General features: G+C 34.7%; 1 protein-coding gene across 1 annotated transcript; it reads left to right on the top strand.

Moving 5' to 3' along the window:
- The first annotated feature begins 7751 nt into the window (after nt 1–7751).
- LOC122316683 (peptidyl-prolyl cis-trans isomerase Pin1) lies at nt 7752–16745 on the top strand. Its single transcript, XM_043133398.1, has 2 exons — nt 7752–8207; nt 16422–16745. The coding sequence occupies exons 1-2, from the start codon at nt 7964–7966 to the stop codon at nt 16544–16546; spliced, it is 369 nt and encodes a 122-aa protein (XP_042989332.1). The 5' UTR covers nt 7752–7963; the 3' UTR covers nt 16547–16745.
- Nucleotides 16746–19633: the final 2888 nt, after the last annotated feature.

Below are 19633 nucleotides of genomic sequence, written 5' to 3'. Positions count from 1 at the left end.
TGAGCATATCCCCCAGCATATTCTCCCATGGAGGACATGGACTTCAACCTACGAAATGCCCATGAAGTTGCAAGGGAAGTAATGGGTTGAATCTTGAGGGAGAGAGGACAGCCTTCTGAGTAGGCCTTGTTCTTTAAAGTCTGCTTGTGAAACTCGGATTGCTTGGTTTATGGGCATATTAGGTGCGTATAAAGTTTTGGTTCTAAAAGTTTTGGATCATGGATTTCATGATATTTTATTGATCTCATAGCGCAAGAAGGAGGTGGAATAATAGAATGAAATGTTGGTATTAGTGGTGGTGGGGTGTTGGTGCTTAGAAAATGAAGAAGGGAAAAGGAAAGAGGTAAAATGCAGCGTTTGGTTCTGAAGGTTTTTTATCCGACCTGAATGTTGCAGGTTGGGTTGAGCCAATTTCGTTTTGGATGGTTGGTGGCTTAGGTTGGGTCGGTCCCAAATATGTCTTTGGTGGATCGGATTGCATGCTTAGATGAGATAGATCGATAGTATTTCTCAATCCAAATGCCCTAATCATCTCAAATGAAAAAGATTTTGGTATCTCCAAACTTTTGTTTGGTTTGGGCATTATGTGTAGCCCCCTCAAAAAGGGAAAATGCTTCGTTACGGTTAACACCCCATTTGACATTCAAATTTGACAAACCATCAATTAAAATTATTTTTGTCATTTTATTTTTTAAAACTCCAGAATTTTTTAAAATGAAAAGTCATTGTCAATTGAATGAAAAAAAATAAGGAAATTAAGAATAAAACTGAGAAAGAAAAGTTATATTTATCTATATATTTTATTGACGGGTGTCAAGTTTGGATGATAAATGGGATGTTAAATGGGTGTGGCCAAAAAAATTATTTTATATTAAAAAAAGTGATGCAGCCAATCACATTAATAGAGTACAAATGAGTAGGTAAAAGTAACTATACTTAAAATTTTTATAAAAAAAAAATGACATGCTGTGAACAACTATTCGAAATTTCCCTACGTGCTAAATGGGAAAGAAACCTGCTAAAGAAACAACAAAAACGTCTCTATAGATAAATAAGTTCTTAGTGGTAAATTAATTTTTTTTTATGTGAATCTCATATTTATTTACTTTTTTTTAAAGTGATTGCATGGCAATTACGCACTTACGACTATAACTATCATTTCTCTTTTTTAATTTACTTTATAAGTATAATATTTTTTTAAAAATTATATAAAAGTTATGAAATAATTTATGAATAATGCTAAATACAAGTGTAATCCCTTTAAAAAAGTTGAGATCTACTATAAAATGTATTTTTATAATTGATCTCACTTTTCTTTTTCTTTTCTTTTTTTTTTTTTTTTATAGAAAAACTTCTTCAAAGTTACACGTCTTGAGCTAGTATGATTGTATTGATTCTGTCTTGTTAATTTGCTATAATAAGAATTACTATGTCTATATATATATATATATATATATATATATTTACAAAAGACAAATTACAGGTGGACTTAATGCTTGACGATAACAATATCAACCAAAAAAAAGTTACCTAAAAAATTGAATTAATTTAACCCATAATATATTGATTACCACAATAGCCTATAACTTGATTACAAAAGACAAATTACAGATGGACTTGATGTTAATTGAGAAGGAAAAATAAGGTGTTGTGATAGATAGGGAAGATGTTGAAGCCACAATGTCAAGGGGAAAGTATTGTCTGGTTGGAAAAGTGATCTCAGACAAACCATTCCATTTCGAAGTATTCCGTACAATGATAATGAAGATATGGAAAGTATCAGTATCTATAACATTTGCAGATGTAGGTTCTTATAAGTTTCTCTAAAATTTATCAAAGATTATGATCTACTAAAAGTTAAAAGTGATTGTCCATGGATGTTTGATCGGAATTTGGTGATCCTTGAGGACTTTGTTGGTTACATTCCTATAAAAGAGATGAAGTTTGACAGGGAGTTCTTTTGGGTTCAATTTCATAATCTTCCTCTGGATTGTATGAATGAATGTGTGGGAGAAAAGTTGGGTAGTGCTGTTGAATCCTTTCCAAAAGTTGATATTGATGAGAATGATAATAGGTGGGGTCAATTCTTACAAGTCAGAGTATTGCTTGATTTACATAAACCATTGATTCAGGGTCTTATGGTTAACATTGGTGGGATTAATATGTGGGTTACATGCAAATATAAGAGACTCCCAAAATTTTGTTTCTCCTATGGTGTGATACTCTGTGGCCAGACTGGATGTTCTTCGGAGGTGCTGATGCCTACTACGAAGTCAACATATGAAGCCTTATGTAATTTGGCTCAGAGCTGTTCAATCAACTGTGAGCAAATCTGGTGAAAATAGTTTGACTAGTATGATAGTGGAGGAGATGAACATGTTTCCTCCAATGGGGGATGAAGAACTTGCAACTGGAAGGAATACAGTTACAAGCAATTGTCTGATGGTGCAAAATTTGGATAAGGTAATTATATCTATTCAAGAATTTGAATTCTGAATTTTCTATTGTAACTACCTCAACAGCTATAACTGAAGAAAACCAACTCTTGCCTTTATCTACTTTGAATAAACTACAAATTAGTGGGAAAGAAAAAAGTCTGGATGAATGTAAGAGTGAAGATAGTCATGGAATCGTGGAGGCAATAAGGGAAGAATATATAAGAGATAAGGACTCTCTTGCCTTACAAAGGGAAATGGATGAAAGGCTCAGGATTATAAGAAGTTAGAAACGGAAAATGGGTTGGGATCATTGAGTATGGGACAAAAGATAACAAGATCATGGAAAAGAAGAGCAAGAGTGAATGATGGTTAGACACTTACTCCTGTAAGGGATATGTTGCAACAAAAAATGAAGATAGTAGGGACAGCGACTAATAGTAGCCTAATCATTACAGAGGAGATTGAAATATTTAAACTGAGAAAGAAAGTAGTTGCTAAGGATATGGCGGAGGTTGTTAATCAGCCCCGCTAAACATTATGAATCTCTTAAGTTGGAATTGTTGGGGACTTGGGACACCCCAACATATTTATGCTCTTCATCAGATGGTGAAAGAATATTGTCTTGACATTTTATTTCTTATAGAGACAAAACCCAATAAAAATAGAATATCCTTTTTAAAGTCTAAACTAGGTTATGAAAATGTCTTTGTAGTGGATTGTGTTGGTTGTAAAGGTGGTTTAGCTTTATTTTGGAAGGAATATTTTATTGTACTAATCCAGAATTATTCATTACAACATGTTAATTTACAAGTTTTTGACATTAGTAATGGATTTTCTTGGAAAATGGCTAGTTTCTATGGTTATCCCGAGGTTAATCAAAGAGAACAAGGTTGGAATTTGTTGAGAGATCTGAAAACTTTTGATCCAATTCTGTGGCTATGCTTTTGTGATTTTAATGAGATTTTGTGTCATTTTGAAAAGTATGGATCAACATGGAGACCTCCCGGGCAGATGAAGAAGTTTTAGCAAGTATTGCATAATTGTGATCTAAGTTGTTTGGATTATAATGGGCCAAGATATACCTGGTGTAATAATAGAAAAGATGAATCCTTCACGAAAGAAAGATTGGATAGAGTGGAGGCAAACAAAAGTTGGATTGATAAGTATCCTTATATGACAGTGACTATGCTACCAACAACAAGTCCAGACTATAGTCCTCTGTTGATGAGATTAAAGGGCAGAAAAGGTGTGAATAAAAAAGAAGACCTTCTGTTTTGAGGTAAGTTGGACTTTAGATGAAGAATGTAAAATATTTGTTAATGAGGAAGGATACTCATGAAAAAGCAGAAATGTTGGCTAAGTATATTGATGGTGGTGATGCTAGGACAGTGGAAGATGTAAAAAGAATTAAAAAAGAGATTGATGTTTTGCTAGAACAGGAAGAGGTGGCGTGGGCACTCCTTGACACCGTCTTGAACGAAACTCCTACCTTACGAGTATCCAAGAGCCAAAACCAACCTTAAATCCCCTGAACCTCGACGAGGGGTGGGAGCTTCGACTCCCCCCCTCTTCCATTCTCTTTTCTCCCCCTCCCTTTCTCATTTCATTTTCTACTTTCTATGTGTTTTTTTTGTTTTCATTTTTCCATTTATAGTTGTGTTTTCAGGCAAATAAGGTTGGAGTGCGCCAACACTCGCCCCTCCAGGATGTTGGCTAGCCGCCGATCTTAAAGTCCAACAAACACGATGCCAAACGGAGTGGCGCGTAGCCCGCACGCACGGGACGTAGTCTCAGATTACACTAGAGCGTGGTCGCCATGCGACTCCGGTGAGCCACCGACCGATTCAAATCTTGGCTTTTTTGGGACCTCAGACTCTGGAAAATCATAGATCGACAGTCGGCGCTCCTCCAAGAGTGGTTTTGCTACACTTGCACCACAACCTCTGTTTATTTTCCATCCCTCTATTTCGGTACTGTTTTGGTGTTTGTTCTTGATCTGTGTTTTAACCGAGCAGGGTGAGGAGTGTTTTGATCGATCACAATTTGGAGCTAGTGCTAGTCAAGAGTGGCGGACAAAGTCATGGCCAATGGACATACGACCGACCTCTACAGTAGAGGTTTTGTGGTCCATACACAAACTGGGTACTCGTGCCATTCCTAGACTCGTGATGCTGATGTCTGCGGAGGGTGAGCCGTCGAGGCTCTTGCCGATGCTTGTGTTTATGTTTTGGTTGTTTTATTATTGTTGTAGTGTAGTATTATGTAGTTTTATTAGTAATATTGTAGTAATAGGTTGTTGGACTTAGTGTCCATAGTAGTAATTCCCATACTCCGCCTCTTTAGGGGGATGGAGGGGCCTTGTCACTCTGTTTATTCAGAGTGCGTAGGTTGGCTTATAGTCTAGTTTTTCCTGTATTGATAAATCACATTTGTAACTTCGACATGATAAATAAATTCACTATTTCAAAAAAAAAAAAAAAGGAAGAGGTGGCGTGGAAGCAAAGAACAAAACAACATTGGCTTAAAGATGGGGATAGAAATTTAAAATATTTTCATTAGTGTGCTAATCACAGAAAGAAAGTTAATCAGATTGAGTGTGTGACACATGCAAGGGGCAAAGTATATAACAGTCAAGAAGAGATAAAGAATGTGTTTATTGATCATTTTAAATCTATTTATACTACCTCATTCCCTACAAGTATTGAATAAATATTGTAAGAATTTCGAGCAAGAGTGCCTGAAAATTTGAATAATGACTCAGACAAGCACACCTCTAAAGTAGTCAGGTGTGCTCTCTTCCAGACGGATCATTTGAAATCTCGTGGCCCATATGAATTTTTAGCTTGTTTATATATATATATATATATTAAAAAAAAAATTGGAATGTTGTAGGAGATTAGGTGAGTATGGCTATAATAATTTACTAAATGGTGAAACTCATAGGGGACTATAAATGAAACTTTCTTATGTTTGATTCCAAAGAAAAAGAATTCTATGTAGGTGACAGATTATAGACTAATCAGTTTGTATAATGTGTTATATAACCTTTGTTCAAAAGTGCTTGCAAGTAGGCTCAAACCTATGTTGCCTTATGTTATTAGTCAATATCAAAGTGTTTTTGTGGCTGGTAGATTGATCTCAGATAATATACTAGTGGCTTATGAGACACTTCACTCTATGGCTACAAAGATGATAGGAAGGGAGGGTTATATGCAATTGAAGTTGGATATGAGTAAGGTTTATGATAGAATGAAATGGTCTTTTATTGAAGTTGTCTTAAGAAAAATGGGTTTTAAAAACAAATGGATCACCAGTAAAATGATGTGCTTGCAATCTGTATCATATAAGGTGTTAGTCAATGGAATCCCAAGTCAAATGTTTCTTCCTTCAAGAGAACTTTGACAAAGAGATCCCCTATCCCCTTACATTTTTATGTTGTGTGTAGAAGTTTCAAGTTCTTCTTTGATGATAGCTGGGCAACAATGTGTTATAAATGGTGTGCCAATTAGGTGGAATGGTTTTAGACATAATCATCTATTCTTTGCTTATGATTGTTTGATTTTCTATAAAACTTCAATGCAGGAGTGGTGGTGTCTACAAAAGTTTTTGTAACAATATGAGTCAGCCTCGGGGCACCAATTGAACAAAGACAAAACAACCATATTTTACAGTAGAAGTACCAGATCAGGATAAAAAAATTCATTAGGTCTAGTAGTCAATACTGAGTAGTTCAAAAGGCATAGATGGATTGGGTTTTAGAGACTTGGAATGTTTTAACAAGGCCCTTCTTGCTAAGCAAGAATGGAAACTACAACAAATGCCTAATTCACTTGTGACAACAGTTATGAAGCTAAAGTATTACAAGCAATGAGACTTTTTGAACTCTAAATTGGGATATAAACCTTCTTATGCATGGAGATCGATTTAGAGGAAACAGGTTTATTGAAGGAATGTATGATATGGAGAATTAGTAACGGTTGTACATTCTCCATATGGAAGGATAAATGGCTTCCTAAACCTGTGACTTATCCAACCCAACCATAGATACTATATTTCCACATTTAGCAAAGGTGAATGACTTGATTGATGTTGAAAGTTGGAGATGGGATGCAGAGACTATATGGGCAAATTTTATAGATGTGGATGCGGAAGTTATATTGCAAGTTCCTTTAAGTATGCTAAACAGGAAAGATAAGTTGATTTGGTAGTATATAAACTATGGTAGGTATCCTGTTAATAGTGGGTATCATCTACAAAAAATGATAATTGAAAGAAGTTATGGAGAATCCTTAAGTAGTTGACTTTGAGAGATTTTTTGGAAAAGGCTATGGAATTTATCTACTCCCATGGTGGTTAAGATGTTTATATAGAAGGTATGGTCCATGCTTTGTGGAATTGTATAGTTGCAAGTGATGTGTGGGATGTTGGATCTCGAATGCTTTAGAAAAGGGGAAACTGGGAGAGGGATTTTATTAGTTTGTTGGAACTGATCAGTAGCAAAGCTTACCAACAACAATTTGCTGAGATAGTTGTGATTATGAGAAACATTTGGCTAAGATGAAATTCTGTTATTTATGAAAATTGTTTTCTTCATCCTAATGTTTTAGTTACACAAGCAAAGAGGCAGTTGCAAGAATTTCAGAATGCAATAGCCGAGAAGATATAGTCTAGCAATATTAATATGGATGAACAATAATATTGGCTGGCACCAATTTCTCCATGGATAAAGGCAAATTGGGATGTAGCTATAGACAATGAGTACAAATGGATAGGAATTGGGGTAGTGATTAGAAATTCACAAGAGAAAGTCTTGGCCACAATGAGAGCACCTGTTGAGTTTTCATTAGATCCCATTGTAGTAGAAGCAAATATAGCTTTAAATACTTATATGTTTTGTAGAGACTTGGGATTTCATAATATTATTTTGGAAGGAGATGCAAAGGTGGTAGTTGAAGCTATGAATAAAATGGAAGAAAACTTCATGGTCATCTTGAAGAGGACATTAAGTTATTCATAAATGATCAAGTTGATTGAAGGATATATATAATATGTCAAGAGAGATTTTAATCAAGTGACACATTTATCAGCAAATGATGCTTTATTATGTAATTCTATAAGAGTGAAAATTGAATGTATAGCTAACTGTGTTAGGATGGGTGTGATATGCATATTCATTAATGAATGAAAATCTGTTTATTATTAAAAAAAAAAAAATGGAGGATGTGTACGACGTGTTGTTCCGTGAATGGGGGCAGAGTATGGGCGTTCCGCATATTCGTACACTCTATACTTGACCTCAGGAGATAATAATTCACAGCAGCTTCTCCTCTGTATATAAAGCACAAGTTGCAATTCTGGGCAGGCACCCTTTCACCAACACGCAAGCGCAGTGAGATCAACTACGCCACCCTCTCTATATTTTTCCCAGCTTTGCAAAGATAGAGACCGATCGGAAGCGAAAGAAAACCTCAATCCCGTCGGCAGATCGGACGGTGGACAGGGAAAAGCATAAGAAAAAGACGAGAATGTCGGCGTCTGCGACGGCCAATCAGGTTAGAGCATCGCACATACTGATCAAGCACCAAGGGTCTCGGAGGAAGGCCTCGTGGAAGGATCCAGGGGGCCGGGTCATTATGAGCACCACCAGGGAGAGCGCCGTATCTCAGCTCCAAGCCCTTCGTGACGACATCGTTTCAGGAAAAGCCAAATTCGAGGACCTCGCCTCTAGCTTCTCCGATTGCAGCTCCGCCAAGCGCGGCGGCGATCTCGGTTAGTCTTTTTTTTTTCTTTTTTTCCTTTTTGACTTCTTGTCGGTTGCCTGTAAAGTCCAATAAAAGGCACCCAAGAAGGTTTGGTTTTGACATTTTGTGGTAATTTAGGGTTTGAAAATACCTTAGATTTAATTTGCTTCGAACTTCTATGTTTGGTTTCTTTGGGTGATCAAAGGATTAATCTTTTAGATGAATTGTTGTCTGTTTTAAGGATTTGGGAAAGATGACTAAGGCTATGTTTTGTTAGGAAAGAAAAAGAGGTTGATGGAATACCAATGTACTTAAAAACACGGTAGAAATGGACAAGATATAGGCGTGGGGCCAAAAAGACTAGGTTTTTCGTTGTTTAAGACGTTAAGTTATGGTTTCCTAGAAATCTTGCCCTGAAGCTTGATTTTAGTGTTTAGAAAGTAGACCATCGAAAGCTGTATATACTTCCAGTGACTGGATGTGGTCTAAAACATATCTCCTGAGAACAAGACAAAGGGCTGATAACAGATAGGTGGAAAAGAAAGGAAATGAAGGAAATGGGCCTTCCTTTCTATGAGGGACACGTGACGAGTTTAAGTTGTATGGATCGTACGGCCTGTATCTTTGCCTAATAGTGATTTGCAGACATCACGGAGTAAAGGTTGAGGCTTAAATATTCTCAATCCTGCTCAGTAACACCCATAGGGAGGCCCAAACCACATTGGAGCCTATATTTCAAAAGGACTAGTAATGATATAATCGAAGCACCATTGAAACTATTATAAAGAGCAAACACTTCTCATTTTCAAACAATATCACAATACCACACACCGCTTACCCTTATTACTTAGTATGGGGTATCCACAATTAACACTAATACCCAAGCAGAGAGTAGAAAAAATATCCAACACATATATTTCTTGCTGCCCCAAAATTCATTCAAACAGTATAAAAAATTCTGTTTTAACTAATCCCTCTAAACTTGAGAATACAACAGTATCCACCTACATAATTATTTAATATAACTACTCTGATTAAAGACCTTTAACACCAAAACGTATGGTTCATCTTGTGCCAATATCTGTTTACATATAAGAGATCAAACCACATGAAAAGAAATCTCCAAAGCTGTAAACCGAACACATGTTCTTCCAAAGATTTCATACGTAATAACAAGTTGTACATACACTAAATTTCAGATTACTCATAATGCACCTACATCAAAACTCAATTTCTTATTTCAAAGAAAATCAAAACCCTACCAAACAAATCATCGCTCCACATACGTGCAAAATTGATTTCAAACTCCTACCCAAATCTCATGTTGTATTGACCAAAATACATATTCCAAACAAATAAGCAACTTACATAAACAAAAATTACACAATTAGTATCAATAATCATATTAAGGTCTCGTTTGGTTATAAAAATTAGATGAGATGAGATCAAGGTTGAAAGTTGAATAAAATATTGTTAGAATATTATTTTTTAATATTATTTTTGTTTTAGAATTTGAAAAAGTTGATTTTATTATTATATTTATGTTAAAGTTTGGAAAAATTGTAATGATTATATGAGATGAGATAAGATAGTTTGATCTCTATAACCAAACTAGGCCTAATAGAAATTAACTACAAGAGGACTTACCAAAACCTAGAGAACTAGAGAGAGAGAATAGCAAACACGAAATTAGAAGAGATGTCTGGTGTGAGTTGTGTGCTTTGTTCTATGCTTATTTATAGGGAAAATCTATTCAACATTCCCGTAGTAGATTTCGTGCATTACAATTGCCGGCATTAACCTCATTGTGGTGAAGTATGTGCCGAAAAATACTTGGGCTCCTCTCAATAGTTATGAGAGACACATTTCAGAAGAGCTGTTGTTGCAGATGGGTGGATTCTGTAGGAACTTGGGAGGGGAACAAAATGAGAAAGAAGGGTTGCGGACACAAGGGGATTTTCTGTGTCGGGGATAAAGATTAAACCTAGGTGAAACTCATTGTTTCACTTAGGTGCACAACCCTCATGCCTTTTTTAAAAGGAGACTACCCCCCCCCCCCCTTTTCTCCCTCTCCTGCTTTCTTAAAATTCTGTCCTTGGAATTTGGGCAATATGCAACTCCCTCCCATCATGGTTCTAATTCAACCACTTCCAATTCAAGTCACTTTCTTTATTGTTACTTCTCGTAGTCCGTCCTTCACCACAAAACTCATCTTTAGGATAAAAAAACTTATTTTCTTCGACATTGAAAAATTTAAGCCTATATCTGTAAATCTAAAACCCAAATAATATTTATGTTTCTTACAATCTCAACTCCAAATTTATTGATTATGAAAACCCAAGTAGACATTCATAAATACACCTTTGAAAATTTCTCTTTAATCAAAATATTGTAACACCAAGTTCTTATGACAGCTAAACAGAATGTGAAGTAATCAATAATAACCATAATTTGTGTTCGTACATTTGAGAACTGAAGGTCCTATTTTGATAGACCATCAAAATGGGATAGACGTATTCAATAAAATCTTATTCTAGAATTCAACATTGGAAAAATTCTCAAACCAAATGTTTGCTTTAAAAAAAAAAAAAAAAGGAAAAAGTTTCCATTCACTAAAGGACTTATAAAACTCACCTTGTTTTTATTTTTTTGATGTCGGGGAACCTTTCCAAGGTAGGGCCTTTCGGACCCACCCCTGCAGAGTAAACTCTAGTCCTGTGCACCGCACCCCTGGAAGTTTCCTTACACGGAACTGGTTAAATCCTTCGTTTTCACTAGAGGTGTGGCCCCAAAGGATTTTTTGGTTTTCACTTATGAGGTGTTGAATCTTGGACCTTGAGGGGAGCGATACCCCAAGACCAATGCCTTCACCACTTGGGCCAACCCCTTGGGGTTAACTCACCTTGTTTATCCTCGTCACATTCTTTCTTGATCCTTTCAAGAAATGCAAGCATTGCTGAGGTTTTCATCAATTTGCAGTTAGTGGGTTTGGGCTTTGGTTTCGTCAAATTGTTAAACTTGTATCTATTAACTGAAGGAACACACATAATCAGAGGACGTTGTCTTATTATCTCATATCCCAAAGCACGAGCAAATTTCAACCTATACTTTATGTAAGTTTCAGAGTCCCATTCCCCATTTTCTTTCTCAAGTTGCAAAGGTGCCATCTAAATTATTGTGAACATTATCACAAGAAAGAGAGAAATGATTTAAGACGCTACAAAAAAAAAAAGGGAGTAATCCTAAGCTACCCTCAACTCATCATTACAACTTTTTCAAATTCCAACACAAAATATAATAAACAATTTAACTTTTTTAAATTTCAAAATAATAATGATATTAAAAATGATATTCTAACAATATTTTACTCAACTTTCATCTCATGATTCTCATCCAAACTCAACCTAACAAGAACCAAAGAAAAAAAAAAAAAAATTGCCAACCTAAAACACATTATTATCAAGTAAATAAAATAAAATAAAAAAATCATTGCAAAACTTCATATGTTCCCAACATAAATGGAAAATTTATAAAAGAGGTTTTTTGGCACTTTGTATTGAAACCTTGTGTGCTCACTTCTTCCCACCCATTGCTAGTCTTGGGCATCAGTTTCTTCATAAGTTTGTGGGTGTACACGTGCAGGAGTTGTTTTCCTTTGATCTCTCACTGGGGTAGAGGTATTTCCTTGATTGATGCAACATTCTCGAGCAAAATTCCATTTCTTGCCACATTTGAAATATATGCCTAGCCCAGCTCTACACTCACCACTATGAATTTTCCCACACTTTGCACACCCTTTATCTTGTCTACTTGAAAACTCTCTCTCTTGGACCACATTTGTCCTTCTGTCCTCAGTAGGTTTAATCTTTTTCCATTGGCCTTGATTCTCATTATGATTGGTTTCCTATAGTGCTATCCTTTTCTTTTGGGTATTATAAATATAAACACTTCTTTGAAGACTGTGCTCAATGATAGATGCCTTATCAACTAACTTGAAAAAATCTGGTATCAGAAAACTTACGACCCTATTGTAAATTTTGAGATTTATCTTTTTTCAAATTTTCAAGCTTTTCTTTCTTCTCAGGAATCGAATAAGAAGCAAAGCAAGAGCTCAATAAATTTTGCTGCATGCTGGTGAACTTTCATTGACCCTTGTACCAAATTGGTGAACTCTCCAGATTTAGCATCTTTGAGAGACCTTGGATTATAGATTATAAAGAACAAGAACTTCTTATTCTCAAGCAATGAGGGGTCCTATATACCACCTACCCTTATCCTTATCATATAAGGTATCACAATCTATCCCCCTGAAATTCCTGACGTCCTCGTCAGGCTAGTCCACCATAGGTAACATTGCTCAAATCTCACATTACTAGTTACTCCAAAATGACTAGTTAATGATACATTTGTTGCCCCTATTGAAACCTTATAAATAGCAAGAACTTTTTATTCCCAAGCAATATGATATCTCACATACCAAATACTTTTATCCTTATTATATAGAGTATTGCAAATTGTCACATCCAAATGGAAGGCCAAGCCACATCTGAGCCTATACTCCAAAATGATTAGTCAATGATATAATTGGAGCCCCATTGAAACTATTATAAAGAACAAGAACTTCTTCCCAAGCAATGTGGGATCCCTATACACCACCTACCTTGGGTATCAAATGTAGTACACCTTCTTGGCTATGATACCAGATGTAATACCCAAGCCCCAAGTCCAACTTTATTTGGCCCATGTAGTCTTCTTTATAAAAAAAAGAAAAATTCTGGTTGCAGTCCCCAAACTGGGACTACATGCGCACATTTAAACGATTTGTTTCATTTAAATGAAACAAATCCCTCCCTGCTTCCCCCTTCCCTCATCTCTGAAGATTTCTTCCCCCTTCTCCCTTGGAAACTGAGAACTTTTATATATGTATCCAATTAGCCAGTGCCAGCTGTTGATCTTAACCATATTTGAACGTAGAAAAGTGAATAAAAGTTTGGAGAATCTAAAAAAAAAAAAAAAAATGTATTGCAATTGTAGTTTTGTGATAATAATGCATGGATCCCATTAAAGATAAATTGAATGATTACTACTAGATCGACAGCCTGGGTTTAGAATTAGCAAGATTAACAAAAAAATACAGTAAAAAAGCATGAGAGTTTACAGCATAGAGCAGGTGGTTTGGGGCCATAAACACGTGTGTGTGTGTGTGTGTATGACTTGTGGGTTTTGATGAGATTTGCCATTGAAGCAAAACTTCCAGCAGGAAAATTTTCTCGGGAAGGCAGAATCATTTACAATAAATTTTTTCCACAAGCAGAAGCAATAAAGCACAAAGATTGAGGGCAGAGAAACACGAAACGAACGAGTAAAGCATAGAGATTGTAGACAGAGATCGTGTGGAAACGATGCTAAATAGGGGCTGGAGAAAATGAAAACAGGGGCTCAGGGCATTTGTGTAAATTGAGAGAATTTATTGGTATTTCGGTAATTGTACTTCATTCATGCTCATGCAGTCCCCCAGTCCCACTTGGGGACTGTACCTAGACGGTCTCTGAAAAAAACAAGAGGGTTGTGTGTCTATGTGAAATGTTGAGTTTAACCCTAGGTTTAATCTTCATCCAACTTGAATGGAAAAGCCCCTTGTGTCCGCAACCCTTATTCTTCATATTGTTCCCCTCTCAAGCTGCTACAAAATCCACCCATTTGCAACAATAGCTCTTCTAAAAAGTCTCTCTCATAATTATTGCGAGGAGCCCAAGTATTTTTTGGCACTAACTTCATCACGATGAGGTTAATGTAGCTGATCGTAATGCACGAAATTTACTCTGGGAATGCTGAACAACTGATCGAAATAATGGGATTCTTCCCTATAAATAGGCATAGAATGAATCACACCATTTATCTCTTCTCATTTTGTGTTTGCTACTCTCTCTAGTTCTCCACGTTTTGGTCAATCCTCATGTAGTTAGTTTATTTTAATTTGATTGTTGGTGTTGATTGTGTAATTTTCATTGATGTAAGTTGCTTATTTGTTTGGAATGTATTTTGGTCAGTACGGCATGCGATTTGGGTAAGAGTTTGGAATTAGTTTTGTACATATTTGGAGCAATGATTTGTTTGGTAGGGTTTTGGTTTTCTTGGAAATAAGAAATTGAGTTTTGATGTAGGTGCATTATGAGTAATCTAAAACTTAGTGTATGTACAACCCGTTATTACGTATGAAATCTTTGGAAGAACATGTATTCAGTTTACAGCTTTGGGTATTTCTTTTTATGTGGTTTGATTTTCTTATAGGCAAACCAATATTGGCATAAGAGAAACCATATATTTTGGTGTTAATGATCTTTAATTAGAGCGATTATATTAAATAAATGTGTAGGTGTATATTTTTGTATTCTCGAGCTTAGAGAGATTGGTTAAAACATGATTTTTAAAAAAATGTTTAAATGAATTCAAGGGCAAGAAGAATATGTGTTGGATAACTTTTGTACTCTCTAGTTGGGTATAACTGTTAAGTGTGGTGATGACTTAATTTTATTGTGAACTTCGTTTTTAGTTTGAATTTGGTTAAAATCTTTGAATTCAATAGCCACGAAAATCTGGGTGTTACAACAGTATTAGAACCTATTCCAACTAAAAATGTAGGACTTGAGCCTACCACCCACGACAAATGGGCCCAACGAGGGCTTCGGGAATTTAAGGGGGGAAGATTGTGATACCCTACTGAGTGATAAGGGTAGGTAGTGTATAAGATCCCACGTTGCTTGGAAATGAGAAGTTTTTGCCCTTTTAGAGTGGTATCAATTATACAATTTGACTAGTTCTTTTGGAGTATAGGCCCAGTTGTGGCTTGGATCACCCTTTGTGTATTACATCCTTCCTACCTCAGGAATGCGCAAATTTTAGCTAACATAAGTGATTTCCTTTGTTATTTAGTGATTGGGCATATGCGTTATTACATTACATTTTATTTTTTTACTTTTTGTTTTTAAGTGAAATTTTCTTAGTTCCAATATTACTTTTCTTTCAATTTGGGCTAGCAATCTTTTCATCTAACTTGCTTTCAAAGTTTTTTTTTCCCTTTTGTATCAAAAACCAGTTTCCAGCAGTTTTCTGTATTTGCCTCTCTTTCGGTCTAATAATATAAGAATAATGCTACTATGCCTCTCCATTTTGCCCTCTCATTTTAATCGCTCATGCATTTAATTTTTTTTTTTAATTTTCTTTTATTTACTAATTAAGGAAGTGACTATATTGATATTTTTCTTTTTATATATTTTTTAAAAATGTTAAAAAAGTATAAATAAGAAAAATTATAAAATTAAAAAAGTGAATTTTGCTTGGGGCACATCCAGCGATCACCATTGGGCGGCACCTTAGCAGCACTCATAATATAATATTGTAGTTAAGATTATTCTTTCTTTAGAAATGCTCCTTTTCATTCTAAATTTGTCATTTTCAGTCACACTTATTAATGTGATACATTATTAGTGGCTGTCCATTTAAATGGTGACATATGAAACCACTTTAAATGTATTATATCAGCACTCGTGATTGGACATGACAAGATCAAAGATGAAGACTAGCATTGCTGCCAACGCTGGGGTTGGGGGTGGGTTTGTCATGAAATTTCAGGTTCTTGTTTGAAATTCTTGAATGAATAAAAAAAGTAGTTGTAATGATATGTTTTTATGGCGGTAGTTAAAATACCGTCTATAGTTTTGTGGCAGCCCTTTTTTTTAAAAAATTTTTGTGTTATCAACATGCTTGAAATACAAGAAGTGATCTTAGTTGTTAAGTGGATTCATATATATATATATATATATATATATATCCTGTATACCGGGGTAACATCCTCTTTCATTATCAATAAAATTTCGTCTTACTCATAAAAAGAAGTCAATTAATTGCGTTATATATAATTCTAGTGACTTATCTCTTTCAATCTACCTTGTGTCCCATGCCTCTCTGCGTGTTGGTTTTCTTTCCCATTTATTGGTTAGTACCTGATATGAAAAAGAGAGATATGAGATCCCAAGTATTTATATATGCAAGTTGTGCCTGATAATTTGCACACGGGACACATACCTTAAAGACTGCCAGTAAATTTGTATGCCCATGACATATTTTCATATTTTTTAAGTTTCTCTCTTTGATATACTAATAGTTACATATGGTTCACCTGGACTGGATATCGCCTCTTGCATTGCTCTTAAATATTGCTTTATGTTAAATATTGCTGCAGGTCCTTTTGGCCGAGGCCAGATGCAGAAGCCTTTTGAAGAAGCAACATATGCTCTTAAGGTGGGCGAGATAAGTGACATTGTGGATACTGACAGTGGAGTCCACATTATCCTGAGAACTGGTTGATAACTCTCATGGAGAAATATCTGGGCATATTTGAAACTCAAACAGTGTGATTCAAGAACGGATTTATGTATTTTTCTCAATTGCATTTTGCTCCTAGTCGGAGCAACACGACCATCTTACGACTTATTAATGATTTGATACTTAAAAATACTTGCCTGCCAAAATATGGTTGGGAGGATTGTGTTTCGCTTCTTTATAACTTCTAGCCTGTCGAGTTCTTGGTGATGGTACGTGATGGTTGAGTGGCAATGACTGGATTGAGCTTTTTCAAATTTTAATACAAAATAAAATAAATAATTCAATTTTTTTAAATTTTAACATAATATTCAAATTTAATAATATTAAAATATAGTATTTTATTCAGTTATTATTCTATGTCAATTTATTAAATTTATTATTCAAACAGTTTGGATTGATTTCTATCCAAATGTTGTGTAGGGTTTGCCAGCATTCCTCTTGCATCTACTTTTTGATATTTGAAAGTTTAGATTAGGGGAAATTTGACCTATTGTATATTAGGGCCTTTTTGTCGGTGGTCTGCTATCACCTTCGGTATGGTGGTAGACCATCCGGTACGGTACTTGAGTGGCAATTTTTTTTTTTTTGAAAAAAAAAAAAGAAAAAAAAAAAAAAATACTTGAGTGGCAATTAGACTATACAAAACCGATCAGAACATTTGGATTTGGTGCTTTTGTGGCACCAAACTAGCTAGATCTAGGAAGATACGACACCTACCTAGTGCTGGATTTGGATTTACTAGATCCGGCACCTAGGTGGTAGCGTCGAACTAAAGTTATAATTTTTTTTTTTTGTGTTTTTTACAAGGACTTAAGCAACAGATGTGTATAGGATGTGTCTTTTTTTTTTCAATAAAAAATATTGATTTTTTCTATATGGTTCAAACATTTATGTCCGGCTAGGGGGAGATTTCTTGCTTTTTAGTACTAAGTTCAATTAGAATTAGTCAATTTAAGGTATAGACTTTTTCATTGGACAACATCTATAAAACTTTATGAAACATACGTAATGAAAAAAAACATATGTAAAAATAAGTTTCTTACGATTTGACTTTGGCAAAATGAACCATAAGGTCTATACCCACATTGTGGACTGCACAAAAATAGAGAGGTGCTTCATCCAAAGTTTTTAATTTCTTTCCATTCTGCCTGAAATTTTTCGTGCCAAAATAAAAACCGATATAGGATTTAATGGGCTCATCCATTTCTGATCAAATTCCGACCTTTTTGAATAGGAACTTTTGACTGTATTTCGGTATTTCAGCCTAATGAACATATTTAAATGACAATTTGGTAAATAATCAGAAAAAGAATAAATAAATTTGTAAAAGTGTCATCTCTTTTTTCAATCCTGTGGCATCTCGTTCTCTCTCTCTCTAAAGGCTTGAAAATGAAGATCTAAAGGTTACGTTACAAGAGAATAATAAAAATTATAACAAAAAAAAGGCAATAGTAAAATGAAAACTTGTTACTCATACGAAATATTTTGTCGGATACGGTGGTCAACGTTCTGGCATATGGGAGAAGCTCATCGAAATGTTGAAAGGAACCAAAACATATCTCCGGGGATACGGTGGTCAACGTTCTAGCATATGAGAGAAGCTCATCGAAATGCTGAAAGGAACCAAAACATACCTCCGAAAGAAAAGTATCTCCCTCTCTCTGTCTCACTTGGACCCACTCCCAAGTAGGCCTCCATCGCCTTGTCCATTAAATTCAAAGTTTAATACCCACCGGCAAATTTTGTTCTACTGTTTTTTTTTTTGTTTTAGTTCACTTTCGTACAATATTTTTTAAGGGTTCAAAAATAGTCAATTTAGTCCCTAAAAAACATGACAAGGCATTGGGTACCTATTACTCACATAATTCTCTATGTATTTTTTTATTTTTCCTTTTTCCCTCTCTTTGTAGATGACAAGAGTAAGCATTCACTGATGCATAAAACTTCTTTCAAATCCAATCATATATAAAATATAATTGTCTTCACCAACAAGATGAATTTTTTTTTTTATATGTTACTAGATGAATGAAAAGTTATTGAGTTTTTTAAGTATGTATATTTTTAAGACTTATATTGAGAGGTATTTTTAAAATTTTCAGGTATGTATAGTTTTATAACTTGTATAGATATTATTTTATAATATAATTTTTCTATATATATACATAATTTATTCATATAACAATCCCGAAATGGTATACCAAAATAGACCAATACTGAAATATTTCATTTCAGTATTTTAACAAATTCACCCATTGAAATGGAATTCAAAACTTTGGCTTCATTTCCAAATATAGGAAGTGTGAAGACCCGAGTACTTAAGACTTAGCACACTAATTATGAACTTTGTTCAACTGAACAAAAATAAAATTGAGAAACAAACTATAAAAATGTAAAATGATGTAAAACTGAAAACAAAACAAAACAAAAAAATAAAATAAAATATAAAATGCATGTACTAGAGTAGTGATGCGTAGAAAAGTGCAAATAAAAAAAAAATGCAAGTTTGCCTATCACTTTTAATGTCACACACACCTATGACTTTTTTTTTTAAGTCAAACCTTAAACTATCTAATGGTTTTTAGTAAACAAGTTAGCCAATTGATACTCAGTAGACATATGATCTAAAGACACTATCTTAAACTCAATCAAGTCTCTAATAAAATGATGTCTAATATCTATATGCTTAGTCTTAGAGTGATGAACAGGATTCTTAGATATACTAATTACACTTGAGTTTTCACAATAAATATTCATAATATATTGAGAGAATCCATAATCTTGAAGCATAATTTTCATCAAAATCAATTGTGTGCAACAACTTATCGCTGCTATATACTCGGCTTCAATTATAGATAAGGAAATCGAATTTTGCTTTTTGCTCCTCCAAGTTACAAGATTGTTACCTATATAAAAACACCCTCCAAAAGTACTCTTTCTATCATCCGCATTTCCAGACCAATCTGCATTCAAATAGCCTACTATTGCCAAGTTAGGGTCCTTAGAATACCAAATCTCATAATCAATAGTTGTACTTCGATATTTAATTATTCTTTTTACCATTGTGAGATG

The sequence above is a fragment of the Carya illinoinensis genome, chromosome 7, assembly GCF_018687715.1.
Source record: "Carya illinoinensis cultivar Pawnee chromosome 7, C.illinoinensisPawnee_v1, whole genome shotgun sequence".
NCBI classification, from domain to species: Eukaryota; Viridiplantae; Streptophyta; class Magnoliopsida; order Fagales; family Juglandaceae; genus Carya; species Carya illinoinensis.
The sequence above is the reverse complement of the archived record's forward strand: the minus strand, read 5'-3'. Positions and strand labels throughout refer to the sequence as shown.